The sequence below is a fragment of the Heptranchias perlo genome, chromosome 36 (genome assembly GCF_035084215.1).
Source record: "Heptranchias perlo isolate sHepPer1 chromosome 36, sHepPer1.hap1, whole genome shotgun sequence".
Classification (NCBI taxonomy): Eukaryota; Metazoa; Chordata; class Chondrichthyes; order Hexanchiformes; family Hexanchidae; genus Heptranchias; species Heptranchias perlo.
Genome location: NC_090360.1, coordinates 16,720,048 through 16,738,767, shown reverse-complemented (window position 1 = coordinate 16,738,767; position 18,720 = coordinate 16,720,048). Strand labels below are relative to the sequence as shown.

Sequence of the window (18,720 nt, the reverse complement as noted above, 5' to 3'; positions counted from 1 at the left end):
ACATTAGGGAATATATTATTTTTTATATCGAAAGAAAGACTTGCATTTATATAGCACCTTACATGACCTCAGGACGTCCCAAAGTGCTTCACAGCCAATGAAGTACTTTTGAAGTGTAGTCACTGTTGTAATGTAGGAACTGTGGCAGCCAATTTGCGTACAGCAAGGTCCCACAAACAGCAATGAGATATTGACCAGATAACCTGTTTTAGTCATGTTGGTTGAGGGATAAACATTGGCCAGGACGCCGGGAAGAACTCCCCTCCTCTTCTTGAAATAGTGCCGTGGGATCTTTTACGTCCACCTGAGGGAACAGACGGGGCCTCTGTTTAACGTCTCATCCAAAAGGCAGCACCTCTGACAGTGCAGCACACCCTCAGTGGTACATTGGAGTGTCAGCCTAGATTTCCCTGGAGTGGGACTTGAACTCACAACGTTCTGACACAGAGGCGAGAGTGCTACCCACTGAGCCACGGCTGACGCTATATACAGGATAGGTACATAATATAATTTTGTATTGTGAATTGTGTTAAATCTACATTGGCTTTTAAAAAGAAATTGTGAATACAGCATGTGAAAGAAAAGAACTTGCACTTCCATAGCGTTTCATGACCTCAGGACGTCCCAAAGCGCTTTACTGCCAATTAAGTATGTTTAAAGTCTAGTCACTGTTGTGGGAAAGTAGCACTACAGCTTGGCCAACAACTCCATTATCATTATGAGAGCACTACAGTGATTTCAAAAAACAGTCATGCCACAGCTTTATTGTAAGTTTGGTGTCAGTGTTGTGTGATGCAAAGTGTAGATTAATAAGGAGACTCCACCACCAGCCATGCATGTTGGGAAATTGTGGATGCCATTATAGATGGAACAACATAGGCAGCAGCCTGGGATGTCCCAATGGTCAGCAGTGGGGGTGGGGGGAAGAGAGGAAGGGAGGGGCTTGCACATTCAGAGAATGGGCCCTAATATGTGGCTCCCGAGGGTCCATGGTATGGAGCTGTGTGACCTATGTAAACATCCCCAGGATGTGGGAGTTCTGAGGTGTGACAGTTTAAAGTTGTCTTTAATTGACAGCAGAGCAATGAAAAATCACAGCATTGCAGTTGTTTGTGGTACTTATTGTTTGATGGAACCAGTTGCAGGAGGGAAGCAGGACACCAGGGAATGCTCTTGTTTCAAATACATTGCTGCATTTTAAAACTTATTGCCAGGGCTGCTTTGGATTCCAGTTTTCAATAACCAAGGAATATGTAGCACAGTTTTTTTTTTTCCCTTCCACAACTTTATAAACAATATTTTTCCCTCCAATTTTCTGCGCTCTGTTTCTCACTGGCTGAGGGCACCCTGTGCAATGTCCACTGCTCAGTACCTCACACAAGTGGCTAATCTTCATGTGTGAGCTGGCACCTTGAGTGTTGGAGACTAGGTGGAGGGGAGGGGGAGCCATCACAGCTGAATCTACTGGTCTAACTAATCTGTGGAAACAATATGTCAGTCAGTGAGCGAGTGGTCAATCCATGGAACAGGCTCCCTGGGGAGACGATGGAAGCAGTTAGTATGGATTAATTCAGTTGCAAATTAGATAAGATTTCTTTCAGAAAATAACATTCTGGGACACAGTGCATGAGTAATTTGAGACACGACATGGTGAGTGCAGAGGAGGAACAGGTGACTTTGGACCTACGGTTCCCAAGCTGTCCACCACTGGGGTTTTCCTCACCTCATGTCTGTTGTGGACTAATTGATAGAGATTGATTGCTTTGATTAGTCAACAACTCCATTATCATTGTATCATGCAACATTTTTTTAATATTTCAAAATATACTTTATTTCATTAAAATTTAAAGTTACACACAGTTAAATGTAAAAGAACACAATTTCAAACAATATGGTTCGAACCAACACAATGCAGATTGTACACATTATGATCTCATTATTACAATTCAAAACAAAGTACATATCTTCTAATACATTCTGTACAATGCAAAGTGGGATGGCCTTACACGGTGGTCTTTCCCCATAGAGCCTTTGCATAGGTCACACCTCACTTCAGTGCGTCCCACAGCACATACTCCTGCACCTAGGAGTGTGCCTGTCGGCATCTCTCGGTCGTGGACAGCTCCTTCAGCTGGAAGACCAACAGGTTTCGGGTGGACCAAAGGGCCTCTTTCACCGAGATGGTCTTCCAGCAGCAGTTGATATCTGTCTCGGTGCGCGTCCCAGGGAACAACCCTTAGAGCACAGCGCCCTGTGTTTCCGAGCTGTTGGGGATGAACCGGGACAGATACCAACGCATCTCTCTCCACACCCTCTGCGAGTAGGGCCGGTCCATCAGGAGGTGGACGACAGTCTTGTCCCTTCTGCGGCCTCAAGGGCATCTCGCGGAATCAGGCGACTTCCAGGATGGTAGAAGGTGAACTGGATGGAACTTGGTCTTTTTTCATCTAGCAATTCCTATGTTCCTAACTTCTCACATGCAATTTTCAGTTCAGGATAGGTGTGAAGAGCCTTGATAATTTGTTTTTTCTCTTCTGTCGTCTTATCCTAGGGGGACTAAGGACTATCATGTCAACCCCTTCTCTCCCAGTTCTCCCCCTACTCCCCCTCACCCCCAACTCTCCTTCCTCAGCTGAGATCAACTGACTCCTCCGAGGCCGGAATTTGAACCTGGGATCTTCCCGCTCTGTATGGCTCTGTTCCACACCTGTTGGGCTGTGGCCAACTGAACCATTGAGGCAGGAAACTTCTTTTCATTTTAAAAAAAAGATAATACCGAATCCATTCCCACTTTGTATAGAGAGTTTGTTTACTCGACCAAGAGTATTGGTATCATTGCTTAGAGTAACACATGCAGCCTTTCAAACAGAAATGGATATTGTTAGAAAACAGTTGATCAATATATCCAGGCATCTCCTTTGTTATATGAGACGGCACTTTCTGGTTGAATAATCTGATGCACAACTAGTAGCTGTAATTGGGGGGGGGGGGGGAGAGAGGGAGAGATGTACTAGTGTATATGGACCAAGGTTTTCTGATTCCGCACTCGTCCACCTGTGGTTTTCCCATTCATTAAAACAAATTGGGGAAAATTCTGGACTGCTGAGCATGCAAATGTAAAGACTCTGACCGTTGACTTCAAAACCAAAGCCTTCATTAAGGAATTTCAGGTGAACGTAACGTGCTGTCAGGGCTGGGGCTGTGCCCTAATGTTGCTGCATCATCCTGGGGGGCTACATGATGTCTGTTGGTTGAGGGGTGATCGAATCGAGGTCTTTAAAACGATAAAGGCACTCGATAGGGTGGATACAGAGAAACTTTATCCTCTGGCGGGGGAATCCAGAACAAAGGGGCACAATCTTAAAATTAGAGCTAGGCCATTTAGGAGTGAAATCAAGAAGCACTTTTCCATACAAAGGGTAGTAGAAATTTGGAATTCTCTCCCTCATAAGGCTGTGGACGCTGGGGCAATTGAAATTCACAAGACTGAGATCGATAGATTATCGAAGGGTAAGGGTATGGAAGGATATGGGGAAAAGGTGGGTAAATGGAGTTGAAGTACAGATCAGCCATGATCTAATTGAATGGCGGAACAGGCTCGAGGGGCTGAATGGCCTATTCCTGTTCCTATGTTAGCCAAACTTGAGTTGTTCTCCAATGTGATCCAAAGTTCAGAAGTCTTATTTAGCCCTGCAATGCATTCTTAGACATCTTGTTCTTTTTCCTTCTCTCGTATTGTCAAGCTGCTTACCAGCGTGTTATACAAACAAGAACAGACATGCCCTACACAGGTCTAAAGTACCTGACGTCAGCAGGGTGTCTCGGCTATTGTGAAATGTCAGTCTGCCTCGGGCTGTGAAGCATCATTTTGCCAATGTTCAGAGGTAGGATTAACTCAAGAGTGTCTGAGACATAAAAGGATAAGAGGCCATCGGCATGCCTTTTTTGACGAAGGTATGAAAAGTATTCTCTCTAACTGCTCCCAAGAGCCTACCCTCTTCCTGAACCCCAATAAGAACTCTTGCTGTAGTGATCAGATGTCCTGGTTGAAGAAGACAGACAGGATTTTTAGTTACCTGTCTTGGTATCATGACAGATTGTTACTAATCTGTGTCAGTTGTACTTGCATACACCTACAGACTGTGCTGGATTAGCAAAAGGGCCATTTCCCTCATTGGCTTCACTTTTCACTTCATTCACTTGTCCTCTTCAGTCCGTGTTGACTGTTTCAGATTAACGTCCTTAGAAGAAGTTGTATTTTGGTGGTAGTCAAGACCAAAAGGGGAAACACCATCTGCAAATGGATTGTATGTTAACTCTTTCAGCAAGTCCCATTTTACCCTATACTGTACTCCTAGTGGTCCAAGGATGAAGGATATTGGAAATAGAAACAGAAAACCCTGTGAATGCACAACAGGTCGATCAGGGAGTTGGTTCACCCAATGTGCATTTCCAATATTTTCTGCTATTATTTGTCATTTCTAGAATTTGTGGTTTTTCCTCTTCAGAGACTGTGAGCAGGGGGAGGAACCCGAGGACCATCAGGTAAAAGCTGGAGCAACAAGAGGTTGTTTCAGATTAACGTCCTTAGAAGAAGTTGTATTTTCACAGCCCGAGGCAGACTGACATTTCACAATAGCCGAGACACCCTGCTGACGTCAGGTACTTTAGACCTGTGTAGGGCATGTCTGTTCTTGTTTGTATAACACGCTGGTAAGCAGCTTGACAATACGAGAGAAGGAAAAAGAACCATGAACTGACTGCCCGCCGCCCACTTTGGGGGTGGGATTACTGCTGCTTGGCCCTTTTACAGGCCTCTCGGCAGCAGCGGTCAATCTTCAAATTAAACTGGGGCATCAGATTTCAACCCTTGTACCAGCTAACCTCATTGACCTTCAAGATGTCGGCTAGATGAAACCAATCCAAAGGTCGGCTCAGCAACAGATAGTGTTTCCTTTACACCAAGCCTCAGTGAGCACATAATCTAGGCTGACACTCCAGTGCAGTGCTGAGGGAGTGTTGCGCTGTCAGAGGTACCATCTTTTGGGTGAGACATTAAATCGAGTCTCCGTCTGCCCTCTTAGGCGGACATGAAAGATCCCACGGCACTTTTTGAAGAAGAGCAGGGAAGTTCTCCCCAGTGTCCTGACCAATATTTATCCCTCAACCAACAGATTATCTGGTCATTGGTTGTTTGTGGGACCTTGCTGTGCGTAAATTGGCTGCCGTGTTTCCCCCTACATTACAATAGTGACCGCACTTGAAAAGTACCCCACTGGTTGTGAAGTGCTTTGGGACGTACTGCGATTGTGAAAGGTGCTTTATAAATGCAAGTACTTTCTTTACTAGGAGAGGGCGATTAAAACGCAGTGAGTTGTTATGATTTGGAATGAACTGTCTGAAAGGGTGATGGAAACAGATTCAATAATAACTTTCAAAAGGGAATTGAATATATACTTGAAAAGGAAAAAATTTGCAGGGCTGCGGGGAAAGAGCAGGGGAGTGGTACTAATTGGATAGCTCTTTCGAAGAGCCAGCACAGGCACGATGGGCTGAATGGCCTCCTTCTATTCTGCATGATTCTAAGACAGGGCAATGTGAGCATTTGGACAGGCATTACTACTGTAATCCATTATATCAATAAACAGAGGGGGGGGTCTCGATGCTCCTGTGCACTGCCAGGATGCAGGGCAAACTGGCACAATGTTGTTTTGCCCATGGGATGTCTCTCTCCGCTCCGTAGTAGGCGAGTGGTCAACTGTACTTCAGACCCCACTCAGTCATCTTATAGTCCATCCGCACAAATGGAGGATCCGCACTGAGATAGCTCAGGATATTCGAGGATTGGCCAAAGAGGTGACATTCACATTCCCGGACAACCATAGACTTCCTTGTTTCCACTCCAGGACAAGGAAGCTGGACGCCTTCTATTCCTGGACACAGACGTTCCTCGAATCATTTCTTTTATTTGACCCATACCCCAGCGTTCGATCTTGTTTAATAGATTGTGCATTTCTTATCCCCTGTTTTACATTAATTTTTTTTTAAATTGCAGAGTTTATTGTCATTCATAATGGCATCATTACAAACCACAAGAATCTGCGGCAGTTCCTGGTAAGCTCTCAATAACCCTCTACTATTGGCGTTTACATTTTTGTCCGATTTAATTCCTCTCCTGAATGTTTTCTAAAATGACTAAAGTCAATAAAGTTAACTTAATGGTCAGATATGTGAAGATGCTTTAGTAAATTATATTTCAAGCTAAACAAAAGAGCGTTTCAGTGGTGCATACTGAGGCAAACACGGTTTCTGCTGGACATACACCCTGATGTTGCTATTTTGCCAATTTCTCCCCTCTCCTCTGAAGTGACGTTCTTGTATATTTGCAGTTTTTTAATCATAGTAAGGAGTCACTTTCAGCCAACCCAATTTAGTATTAAACATATTTGCAATTAAACTGTGGGCGGTAGATATCCTGGAGCCTTTGCATTCAATGCTCTTCACATGTTGAGCTTTCCCAATTTTCCCATCAGATTCTCAGGATATTCCTGGACTCCCTTAAACATCCTTGTTTTGTATGATCCTGTAATCCATGTTTAAAATCATTAAAGAGTATATGGGATAAAGTTTATATTGAAAATTGGAATGAGCACTGTTAAAACATGGTGCACCAGTTGGGCTGCTGTTATGTGCCTATTTAGGCCCTTTTGTATATCAGTAGGAAAGTTTACACAGCTATTTGTAAAATGGGGGAGTGACTGATGCACTACCCTCTATGGTACTGTGACGTAACAATTATTAGTCTCAGCGGTAACGTTCTTGCCTCTGAATCAGAAGGTCATGGGTTCAAACCGCACTCCTTGGATTTGAGTACATCATCTAGGCTGACACTCCAGTTCAGCGCTGAGAGAGTGCTGTAATGTCAGAGGTGCCGTCTGTAGGATGAGCGGCGTTAACCGGTCATTTATTGTGGGATCTTGCTGTGCACAAATTGCCTACGCAACAGCAGTGACTACAGTTCAAAATAATGCGTTGCCGTGAAGTGCGTTGACATCCTGAGGACACGAAAGGCCCTATATAAATGCAAGTCTGTTAATTCTTGTGTACTCTTAAACTGGGGGAGTAACATCACTTTGTGTAGATAATGGTACTCAACTGATTTATTGGGGGGAATAGTGAAAGTTACATTGTCAGATCCTACTGGTAACAATATTAAGTTTTGACAGACAGAATTGTTCCTCTGATTCTGGCCATCTATTCATCCTCCCTTCTTTTGCCTCACTGTTGGTGGTTGAGCTTTTAGCTGCCTTGCAATTCCCGCTCTCTGGAATTCCCTCCTTTGAGCTCCCCTCCCCTCGCTTCTCCACCTCTTAAAAGCCTTCTCAAATCCCATCCCTTCAGCCTCTCCTAATCTCTCTCATCCCGGCTCCTGACTTCCATTTCCTACACCCTTTCGTGAGGCACCCTCGGACACTCCTTATGTAGAAATTCCAGTTGTTGCTGTCAGCGTAATTAACTATTTCATGTGCTTTGACCTTCAGGAAAGCAAAGGGTATGAGTTTGAGTCTGAAACAGATACAGAATCGATTGCAAAACTGGTCAAATATATATATGATAACAGCGAGAATGAGAACATCAGCTTTGCCACCTTGGTAGAGAGAGTCATCCAACAGCTGGTAAGTGACTGCCTGTGAGTCACAGAGAGGTTCTGCTTATTTGAGGTTTTGTTTTTGAAATTAAGGGTGAGGTAGGGTTATATTTTCTGCTTTTTAAAAAAAAAGTTTAATGAGCAGGCATGTAAAATTGTACCCTCACAAAGTAATATTTGTCCAATTGTAGGGCATATTTTTCATTTCATGTGGTCACTGGCGCTGCCATGAAATGAGCCAGCAGGGGCCAGGAAAGCAGGCAGCGATGTGCTTTGCCAGATCAGCGTGCATTTTGCGGAGTGCGAGATCTTCTGGCTGGCGTTCGATGTCTTAGCACAAAATGTGCACGAGCTTCTTTCAAGCAAATGGTGACAGTGGTGTAATGAACTCACCCTATTGAAGTTGGTGATTGAGGATCAGGATTGTTCTGGGCAGATAACGAATGACCGCTTGACGGGGAGAATCAACTGGATTTTTCTCATCGTTTCTGAAATTGGATCTCTGAGAACTGGATTTTGGATTTTTGTCGTTTCTTTTTGTATTTATCCCCCTGCCCCCCACCCTGGAATTTTAGTTGTACCATTTTTTATTGACCCATTAAAAATCTGAAATGGAAATTCCTTTGGGCTCTCGCTCTCTCTCGCACTCTCTCTCTCTTTCACTCATTTGGAAGAGAGGTAAGTTCTCTTACACCAGACATGGACTCCCCCCAAATCCAATTTGCCAACAGATCCAGGCATAGCTACTGTCGAATTTTCCTAGGAAAACTATCATTGCACATTCTGATTCACCAGAGACATACTGAGTTGTGCTGTCTGCTGGAATCTGATCTGCCGACAACCAGAGGGACGGCACTGCCATTGTCAATCGAGGTCACCATAGCCATGAACTTTTATTCCCCAGGCTCGTTCCAAGCTACTGCAAGGAACATCAGTCAATCAGCAGTGCACAGATGTATCAATCTGAGCTGCTGGTGGAGGGTGACATTGGCTGAAGTCTGAGAGCAGGTCACTTCACCCTCTTGGATGAGCTGCGATGCACAGGGGAGGCATTAAAAACAGATGGAAAAATAAGTTTTAGAAAGTAAAACTTAAAAAGAAAAATCAACAACTTTCATCAGTTAATATAAATAAACTAAAATTGTTACTTAATAAACTTGAAATATGTACTGACATTTTTGTTTACAAATACACTTTAATGTATATTAATGAATATGCCTGTTTAAAATTTTACAGGAAGGTGCTTTCGCCTTAGTTTTCAAGAGTGTTCACTTCCCCGGACAAGCTGTCTGCACCAGGTAAAGTACTGTGACTCTGTACTTTAGAGACAAGTTTGCATATCAGTAAATAGCTTATTAAATGGCAGCCCACCCGGTTTTAGATTAGGAAGATCCCATCTGTCCAAACTCCTCGACTTTTTTGGGGAATTGACTTACAAATCGACGATGGAACGGGCTTGATGGACCTTTCTCATTTTAGAATTTCTTTTGTTCCCTTCTGGAAAACCCAACGTTGTAGCGTACCTACAGTTTCAGAAAGCCATCCATGTAAAGAGCTGCTACTCAATCTTAATGCATGGGTATTCCTATCTAACAATTTCTTATCCACCTCCAAATTTTGTCTAAACCCTTAGCTGCTACAGTAGGTTAGAAACAGTAGGGGCTCCAGGTGGATCAGGAATGAGCTGATAGAGAAGAATCAGCAGTACTAGTTAGAGGAGTGATGTCAGGCTGGTAAGATACAATGGAGTGCCCCTGAGGTCAGTACTGGTGTCCCATGTTTCCAATCTACATAAGCGTCCTGCTTTCAGAAGCACAATGCAAGTTGGTCAAACTTGCAGATACTAAAGCAGCCGAAGGCTGATGAAACAGCAAAGGAACTACAGCGGGCCTAGAAATTCAATACAAAGTAATGCAGAGTGTTACACATTAAAGGAAAAAGTGGGGATGCACTCAATGAATGGAGTCAAAATTAGCTGGACAACTGGTTCAGATAGATCTGGGAGTTGACGCCCTCAGCACTTAACCATGTCCAGTCATTGAGGAACAGCAATCAACAAGCACATAGAATGCGAAGCCATAATGCCAGATCAGGAAAAGAAAGAAAACAAAGAAAGACTTGCATTTATATAGCACCTTTTATAACCTCAGTCCCAAAGCACTTTACAACCAATGAAGTAATTTTGAAGTGTAGTCACTTTGCAATATAGGAAATGTAGCAGCTAATTTGCGCACAGCGAGGTCCCACAAACAGCAATGAGACAATGAACATATAATGTTTTTTTTAGTGATGTTGTTTGAGAGATAAATATTGGCCAGGACTCCAGGGAGAACTCCCTTGCTCTTCGAAATAGTGTGATGATACCTTTTACATCCACCTTAGAGGGCAGACAGGGCCTCGGTTTAATGTCTCATCTAAAAGACGGCACCTCCGACAGTGCAGCACTCCCTCAGTAGTGCACTGAAATTTCATTTTATGTGTTCAAGTCCCTGGAGTGGGACTTGAACTCACAACCTTCTGATTCAGAGGCGAGAGCACTACCACTGAACCAAAGCTAACACCTAAAAGAGAATGTGAGGACATCATACTGAAGCTGTATAGTGTTATGGTCAGACCGCACTATCAGTACAGCTTTCATTCTGGTCTCCGCAGCATCCAAGGCCTGGAAGAGGTGCAAAGATGGGAACACCAAGCTGACCCTTGGTGGCAGAGAACTGCATTATGAGGAAAGGAGACAAAAGCTCCATTCTCTCGTCACCGATTCCATCGCCCTCTCTGGCCACTGTCTCAGGCCGAACCAGACTGTTCACAATCTCTGAGTCCTATTTGACCCTTAGCTGAGCTTCCTACCCCATATCCTCTCCATCACAAAGGCCGCCTACTTCCACCGCCGTAATCTTGCCCATTTCCACCCCTGCCTCAGCTCATCTGCTGCTGAAATCCTCACCCATGCTTTTGTTACCTCCAGATTCGACTATTCCAGTGCTCTCCTGGCCGGCCTCCCATCTTCCACCAGCTCATCCAAAACTCTGCTGCCCGTACCAAGTCCCGTTCACCCTGTGCTCATTGACCCACACTGGCTCCCATTCCACTAACGCCTCAATTTTAAAATTCTCATCCTCATGTTCAAATCCCTCCATGGGCTCGCCCCTCCCTAGCTCTGTAAGCCCCACCAGCCCTACCACCCTCCAAAAACCCTGCGTTCCTCCAACTCTGGCCTCTTGCTCATCCCCCTCTTCTTTCACCCCCTTATTGGCGACTGTGCCTAGGCCCTAAGCTCTAGAATTGCCTCTCTAAACCTCTCCGCCCTTCTCTCCTCCTTTAGGAAACACCTTAAAACTGTAAAGTTACAGGCTATATAAAGTGGAATAGAAAGGGTTAATCCAGAGCACCATTTCAATTTAAACCATGACTATAGGACAAGGGGCCATAGTACAAACTAGTAAAAGGCAAATTCAGGTCTAACTCCAGATCACTTCTTCATACAATGTGTGATTATTACCTGGAATGGTTTCTGGATAAGTGGAGGCACAGATTCTGGAATTATTCAAGATGTAGTGATAGGAATTTTGTAGGTTCCTATTGAAGGATGAGCTGCATAGGCCGAATGGCCTCCCTCATTTGTACTTCTCTTTGTGGCCGTGCTCATTTTTACTCAAAAATATATAAGGATGCGAGTAATTTATTTGTAAATGGCCCCTGAACTGTCCGAATGGGATATCAGCCTGTTCACCGTGCACTTTCAGATTTCAGGACCTGTTAACTACCAGTCTAACCTGCTGAAAAACTGGATGGAAAGATTTAGTAAATGATGGAAATTCTTGCCAAAATGTATGTATCTGTTGGCAAATCCACAGGAATTTTAGCAGAGTTGCCACCCTGCGTATCTCCACATAACCAGTCACTCTCTGTTTACCCTTGTGGTTGATGTGTATGTTTTTTGCTGTGCAGGTATGGGCAAGATAAACTAATCTCCAAAACCAACTGAAATCTGCAAGGTTTGGTCAATGGAGCCTAAGAGTAACAGGAATATTCTCAGGAAGTAATTGAATGCTTTAAAGTTATTTTTATAATTTTGTTCAACTTTCAATGCAAATCTTTTAGGAATCTGAGGCTCACTGTCCCTATAATACTGCAGTCTGGGATTTATTACTTAAACCGCTCCTAAGTAGCAAGAGCCACTTCACCGTTTTTAACAAGGAGCTTCAAAGATTTTGGCTTTTCCCTTCCAATTTTTGTTGCTAGTTGTGAAATTATTTCACCTTTACAATAGTGTAAAGTACAATTTTATTGATTGGGCATTTGGAAGTTCATAAAGTTTTTTTAAAAATTCATTCTTGGGATATGGGTGTCGCTGGCAAGGTCGTCATTTATTCCTCATCCTTAGTTGCTCCTGAGAAGGTGGTGGTGGGTTTTCTTCTTGAACCACTGCAGTCCGTGTGGTGAAGGTGCTCCCACAGTGCTGCTAGATAGGGAGTTCCAGGATTTAGACCCAGCGACTATGAAGGAACGGCGATATATGTCAGGGTGGTGTGTGACTTGGAGGTGATGGTGTTCCCATGCACCTGCTATCCTTGTCCTTCTAGATGGTGAAGGTCGTTGGTTTGGGAGGTGCTGCTGTAGAAACCTCGGTGAGTTGCTGCAGTGCATCCTGTAGATAGTACACACTGCAGCCACGGTGCGCCGGTGGTGGAGGTTTAAGGTGGTGGGTGGGGTGGCAATCGAGCGGACTCCTTTGTCCTGGATGGTGTTGAACTTCTTGAGTGTTGTTGGAGCTGCACTCATCCAGGCAAGTGCAGAGTATTCTATCACACTCCTGACTTGTGCCTTGTGGGTGATAGGGAGGCTTTGGGGAGTCAGGAGGTGAGCCACTTGCCACATAATACCCAGCCTCTGACCTGCTCTAGTAGTCATGGCATTTATGTGGCTGGTCCAGTTCAGTTTAGGTTTCTTACAGAACATCTGAAACCTGCTTCCATATCTTACTCGGGGTCAAATATTCACCTTTCCATGAAGCTCCCTATCTTGGTGCAGATGGATTTCCAGAAAGTCAAGTCTAAATTTAAGTCCTGCTCTTTCTTTCTGGCTTTTTGTTCTTTATCTAAGCTGCAATTTCTTATCCAACAGGAAAGCATGAATTGCAGTTGAAATTGTAGAGTACTGGACTTAGCTGACTGGGCCCTTTCTGCAATCAGAAAAGTCTCCAGTTGAGACCATATCTGCCCAAATTTTCTTTTTATTGCTGAAGGAGGTCCACTCCAACCATCATCTTCCCTGCTGGACCACATTGCTCTTCAGAATATGGCTCATCTGAGTGTTAGGAATCTGTCTATTATTCCTCAAGATAAATCACCATTAACAAAAACAACTTTCATTTTTATGGCACTTTTAACGTAGTAAAACATCCCAAGGCGCTTCACAGGAGCGTTATCAGACAAAATCTGACACCGAGCCACATAAGGACAGGTGACCAAAGCTTGGTCAAAGAGGTAGGTTTTAAAGAGTGTCTTAAAGGAGGAGAGAGAGGCAAGAGAGGTTTAGAGAGGGAATTCCAAAGCTTAGGGCCTAGACAGCCAAAGGCACAGCTGCCACTGGCGGGGCGAAGGAAATCGGGGATGCACAAGAGGCCATAATTGGAGAAACGCAGAGGTTTCAGAGGGTTGGAGGAGGTTAGAGAGATATTGAGGGGTGAGGCCATGGAGGGATTTGAACACAAGGATGAGAATTTTAAATTAGGTTCCCAAATGAATCCCTTCATCAGTCTGTTCCGTAACGGCATCGACAGAACTGGCCGACTGGGATTGACATGGCTTTTGCACGTGTCCAGGATGACTGGCAGAAGCCTCAACAACTGGATTTCTCATTTTAATTCTCAAGTTCCCTTCTAAAAGAAACTCCACCCCCACCCTCAGGCATCACCTCCTCAAGCCCCAAATGCGTGGGTCTTGATAGCAGGTGCGTTTACAATTTAAAATGATTAAATTTACAGACCAAACTCTAAATAATTGGATCTAGAAAGTGTTAAAAAATCTTCCCTCAAGCCCTGAAACTTTAAGATTCAGATTTTCACCTTTGGTCTGCCCCAAGTGGACACCAGGAGATTCATTCTAATAGCTATGACAATGTATTCACAAATGACAGTCGATGGTCTTTATGGGTCATAACATCTGCCTTGATCATATCCAAGGAAGAACTGAGGAAAGCTACAGCACCTGAGAAAGTCCTTTCATTTAGGAGTTAGATATTTAGTATTCAAGTCTGGAGTAAAATCTGCTCTAAGTTAAAATCTGACCGAAGTTTAAAAGTGCACATAGGAGAACAAAAAGCAAAACACCTTTAACATGCTTGTCTCTGAGTCAAAAGGTTGTGGGTTTGAGCCCCACTCCAGAGACTTGAGCACATAATCTAGGCTGACACTCCACTGCAGTACTGAGGGAGTGCTGTACTGTCGGCAGTGCCGTATTTCGGATGAGACGTTAAACTGAGGTCCTGCCTACCCTCTCGGGTGGACGTAGAAGATCCCATGGCACTATTTCGAAGAAGAGCAGGGGATTTCTCCCCGATGTCCTGGTCCACATTTATCCCTCAACCAACATCACCAAAAACAGATTATCTGGTCAGTGATCTCGTTGCTTGGGATTTTACTGTGTGCAAATTGGCTGCCATGTTTTCTTACACAGCAGCAGGTCAAAATACTTGATTGGCTGTGGGATATCCTAAAGTCATGAAAGGTCCTATATAAATGCAAGTCCTTGCTTTAATTTTACAAAAATGTTGACATTTACATCTTTTAAGTGATATTTGTACACATCACACATGGAACATTTAGGACTGTATGCTTTTTTTTTTATTTAGACGGGGAAGCCCTCTGATGATTGGTGTGAGAAGCATACACAAACTTTCTACAGATCACATACCAATTCTGTATCGTACATGTAAGTAACATCAGAGCTACAGGTAGGGATGTTCATTCTTTACATGATGCATTTGAGGTTATAGGTCATTGAATATCTAAAAGCAGTTTATTGCCCTTCATAATTTTATATTGACTCATTTAGTATAGTACTACATTGACTCATTTAGTATAGTATTACATTGACTCATTTAGTGTAGTATTACATTGACTCTTACATTGGTGCACTTAAAGAATCTAATAAAATAATTGAAGGCGAAGTTAGGTGATTCAGTAAATGCCTGCTCCAAATTGCTCTTGGACTCCAAACCCAATGATACCAAAATAGTGAAGCAGATTCATTACAAGGGAATCCCTTTATCTTGCATCAACCCAGCTCATACATTTATGTTTTCAGCACAAAATGCATGGTGTAGGTCGGTAATACAAATATTTAAGTACTTGTCCACTCACCTTCTCCTGTTAACGTTGTGCCTATTGACATGTCCTACTATTTTGTGTTGATCTTTCACTTGTGTGGGTTGGGGAGGGGAGTGGGTAATGATGTAATTCTCTCCTGAGTTTTGATGTGAGATATTTGAATGATGTTAGCAGGTAAAGAAGTGAAGACAAGCTGCCCTGTCCCTTGCAATGATGGTTCTACCTCTTTGTACCCTGTTGGGGAAGAGAAGTCGGTCGAGTACTACTTTGCGTCGGATGCCAGGTGAACATTTTGATCTTCTAAGCTTTAGTACTTTGATTTAGATGGAAATGAATGGTCAGAAAATTATGGGCAAAGTGTTTCTAAGATACACAACTGGTAAGTGAGGAGTCCTAATGGCAGCATGTTCTTGTAAGATTTCCCCTTGTATTTAAGCCTTTGTGGCATTGTTCATGGGAAGCATGCAGCCCAGTTGTGCTGTTTAGCTGCTAAGATGGAGCTTGGTTAACCTGGCCTGTCCTTTTAGGCCGACCACTTGAGTACTCCCTCTGGATAAGTGGTTTAAATAAGCAATGGCAGATAATCGAAGCTACTTGTAAATTTCTGGCTCCAGATCAGAAGAATCCATCAGGGAAACGACAGCCGTGTATTTTTTAAGATTATTTTATACTTCTAACAAAGTATGACTTGCTTGAGACAGCTGGGGAGAGAAAAAGTACTTTTACTAGTGAATCTCCTGTGCCATTGCTCAAGGAAAGTCAGACAATGCCCTATTTAAAAAGGACAGGGACATTATAGCTTATCATGCACAATGTAATACTCTGCTAAGGTAAAGTTGTGTCCCATCAAAGTCACAAAGTTGAATTGTTATTAAGTAAACACTTGATGAGGTCAATCAGAGTTCAATTGCTGTTTGGTGAGGGACATTTGCAGATTGGCGGCTTCTAGCAAATTTCGGGCTGAAATGCTTGATTTTCTTTCTCTTTAATTGTGACTGCTAAGGACAGTCAGACAGTATAGAGATTCTGACTTCAATAAGGTATTTAGTGTTGTTGGGTGAGTTTCAAATGATTGACTTCCTCTTTATTTATGAAGTGCGATCTAGAAGTTTGCAAATGGACAAACCACGTGATAGTGGTTCACCAACGGTACGCTCACATCAGAGAATTCAATGTTTTTGAAGGGTAGGGTTAATACCTCATGTAAAACTCTGTCACATGTACCGCAGCACTGGAGGAAGTGGGGAAGGGGCACGTGAAGCAAAAAATGGGCAAAAAATGGTTAGAAAAAATCCTACACGATAAAAACAAATAGGAAAAAGGCAAATATTAGCCCCAATTTCAGATGCAGGGAATGCAAAATCATCAAACATGGATGCACAATGGTGCTGTGCAATTTTTTAATGGAAAAAAATATTAAAATTGCACAGTGAATGCTTCCCAATGGTGGGATAACATGAGAGGGTCTTGTTTTAAGTCCAAACCCAACCTCACTGGGATTTAACAAGTGCCTACTCGAAAACGGGGAACATGAAAGGGTCCCTTTTTGAAGCAGGCATGTTTAAATGCAAAGCCAGGCAAAGCCCAGCTCCATGGCGACGGTCAAGCACCTCCCCTTAAAGGGGTGACCCCTCTGAAATTTCCAAGATGGGTTTAGCCCACCCAAACTGATTTTTGAAACAAAATGAAACAAAAATAACAAACTAAATCGACGGGATAAACTCCGGGGAAATCACAGCAAGAACGCCATGACCTGCCCACCAGTCACGGAGGGTGTGCAGCGAGCCGGGAGATACCAATAAAAGGGTCTCCACTGGTAGAGGCCTTAAAGGGTCTGAGAGCAATCATTGGATTACACGTTGAAAGCATCTGGTCAGTTTGAAACAGTCATCAATAATGCAGATTGGATAGTGGGGTGCACCTGGAGAGCACTGGGTTTCAAGTCAGAGCAAGTTGTACTGGAATCATGGAGATCCACTCTGGCCAGGATGATTCTCAATCTTAGAGGACTAAATTATGAAGAAAGGCTAAAATAACTAAACTTGCTCTTGTTGTTGAAAAGACTGAGGGGGAATGTGATGCATGTCTTTAAAACACTTGAAAGGTATAGTTAAGATTGAAGAAAGCAAGCTACTTTATTTGGACAATGAGCATAGAACTCAAAAACACAAGTACAGAATTCACAAGCCTTGTCAAAGGTTAGAATTTGGAATTGATATCTGTGTAACCTCAATCCTGCTTCTTAACAGATAGCAGTCGAGCTACTATTAAAGATGACCCTGAACCAGCTACCTACTCTGAGTGTCTATTTCGCACGTCCACAGGCTAGTGGAACAGACAACAGGGAAGGTAACTGGGTTGGGGCCAGTTGACACTTTTAGAAGTAGCTGGATTGATATCTGTTGAACAGCGGGACTGAGTGTAATGGAGCTGCCAATAGCACGGCTTGATCTTTTTTTCAGGTGAAGAAATTAGGAGGGCTGTCAGTTAATCGCAGTTAACTTTTGTGATTAATGGGTTTAGTGTTTTTGGCAATTAATTTTTTAGCACGTTAATCATAGGTGGAGAGGAGGCAACAGGATGAGAAAAGGATACAGGGAGGGAAAGCCTGAGAGAGGAGGGAGCAGGGTGAGGATGGGAATGGGATACAGGGAGGGAAAGCCTGGATGGAGGGAGCAGGGCAAGGGTGGGAACGGGAAAACCTGAACTACTTGGAAGCAGAGTTCAGGGTCGAAAAGGATGCCATCCAGTCAGTTACACTGCAGCCACTTTTTTTCGTATAAAGCTAGTCGTCATAAATGTTTTTTGTTGGAGATTTCATTAAAAATTTAAAACAAAGTCAACTCTGCAAGATATGCATACACAGCACAGAGCAAAAGAGAGCCATTTGGCCCATTCATGCCCCTCAATTCGTGTCAGCTGTGCCTCAGTGGTAGCACTTTTGCCTCTGAATCAGAAGGTTGTGGGTCCAAGTCCCTCTGCAGAGACTTGAGCACAAAATCCAGGCTCACACTTCAGTGCAGTACCGAGGGAGTGCTGCACTGTTGGAGGTGCCGTCTTTCGGTTGAAAAATTAAGCCGAGGCCCTGACTGCCCTCTCATGGACGTAAAAGAACCCAAGGCACTATTTCGAAGAAGAGCAGAGGAGTTCTTCACGGTGGCCTGGCCATTATTCGTCCCTTAACCAACGTCACTGAAAAGGAGCTGTATAAATACGTCTTTCTTTTAGAAAATGACTTTTTTCAGTTTAATTTATGGTTAGAACTCCTGATGTTCTATGGTAGGTGGATGGGATTTCCGCAGGTTTTATGTATGAAAAGTTCCTATTGGAAGTATTGTTCATTCATGGGAATTTTTCACGAGTATTGTTCATTCACGGAGGGATTTGTCACGAGTATTGTTCATTAGCGGGGGCTTGTCACGAGCGTTGTTCGTTCGCGGGGGCTTGTCGCGAGCGTTGTTCGTTCGCGGGGGCTTGTCATGAGTATTGTTCATTCGCGGAAGGCGGGGTTTTTCACGAGTGTTCATTCGCAGGGGTTTGTCACGAGTGTTCATTCGCGAGGGTTTGTCACGAGTATTCATTTGCGGGGGTTTGTCACGAGTATTGTTCATAGAGGGATTTATCACGAGCGCTGTTCGTTCGCGGGGGCTTGTCACGAGCGCTGTTCGTTCGCGGGGGCTTGTCACGAGCGCTGTTCGTTCGCGGGGGCTTGTCACGAGTATTGTTCATTCACGGGAGG

The 18,720-nt window shown here is 43.7% G+C and overlaps 1 protein-coding gene across 3 annotated transcripts in view; it reads left to right on the top strand.

Annotated features, from left to right (window-relative positions):
* LOC137304143 (glutamine--fructose-6-phosphate aminotransferase [isomerizing] 1-like) overlaps positions 1–18,720 on the top strand; it is a 79,558-nt gene that overhangs the window by 21,373 nt on the left and 39,465 nt on the right. For 2 of the 3 annotated variants that reach the window (XM_067972639.1, XM_067972641.1), the window contains exons 5-9: positions 6,056–6,114; positions 7,542–7,676; positions 8,885–8,946; positions 14,504–14,583; positions 15,153–15,264. In XM_067972639.1, the coding sequence (XP_067828740.1) occupies positions 6,056–6,114; positions 7,542–7,676; positions 8,885–8,946; positions 14,504–14,583; positions 15,153–15,264 (448 nt within the window). The remainder of the gene's footprint in view (positions 1–6,055; positions 6,115–7,541; positions 7,677–8,884; positions 8,947–14,503; positions 14,584–15,152; positions 15,265–18,720) is intronic. The other variant, XM_067972640.1, reaches the window with a different exon arrangement.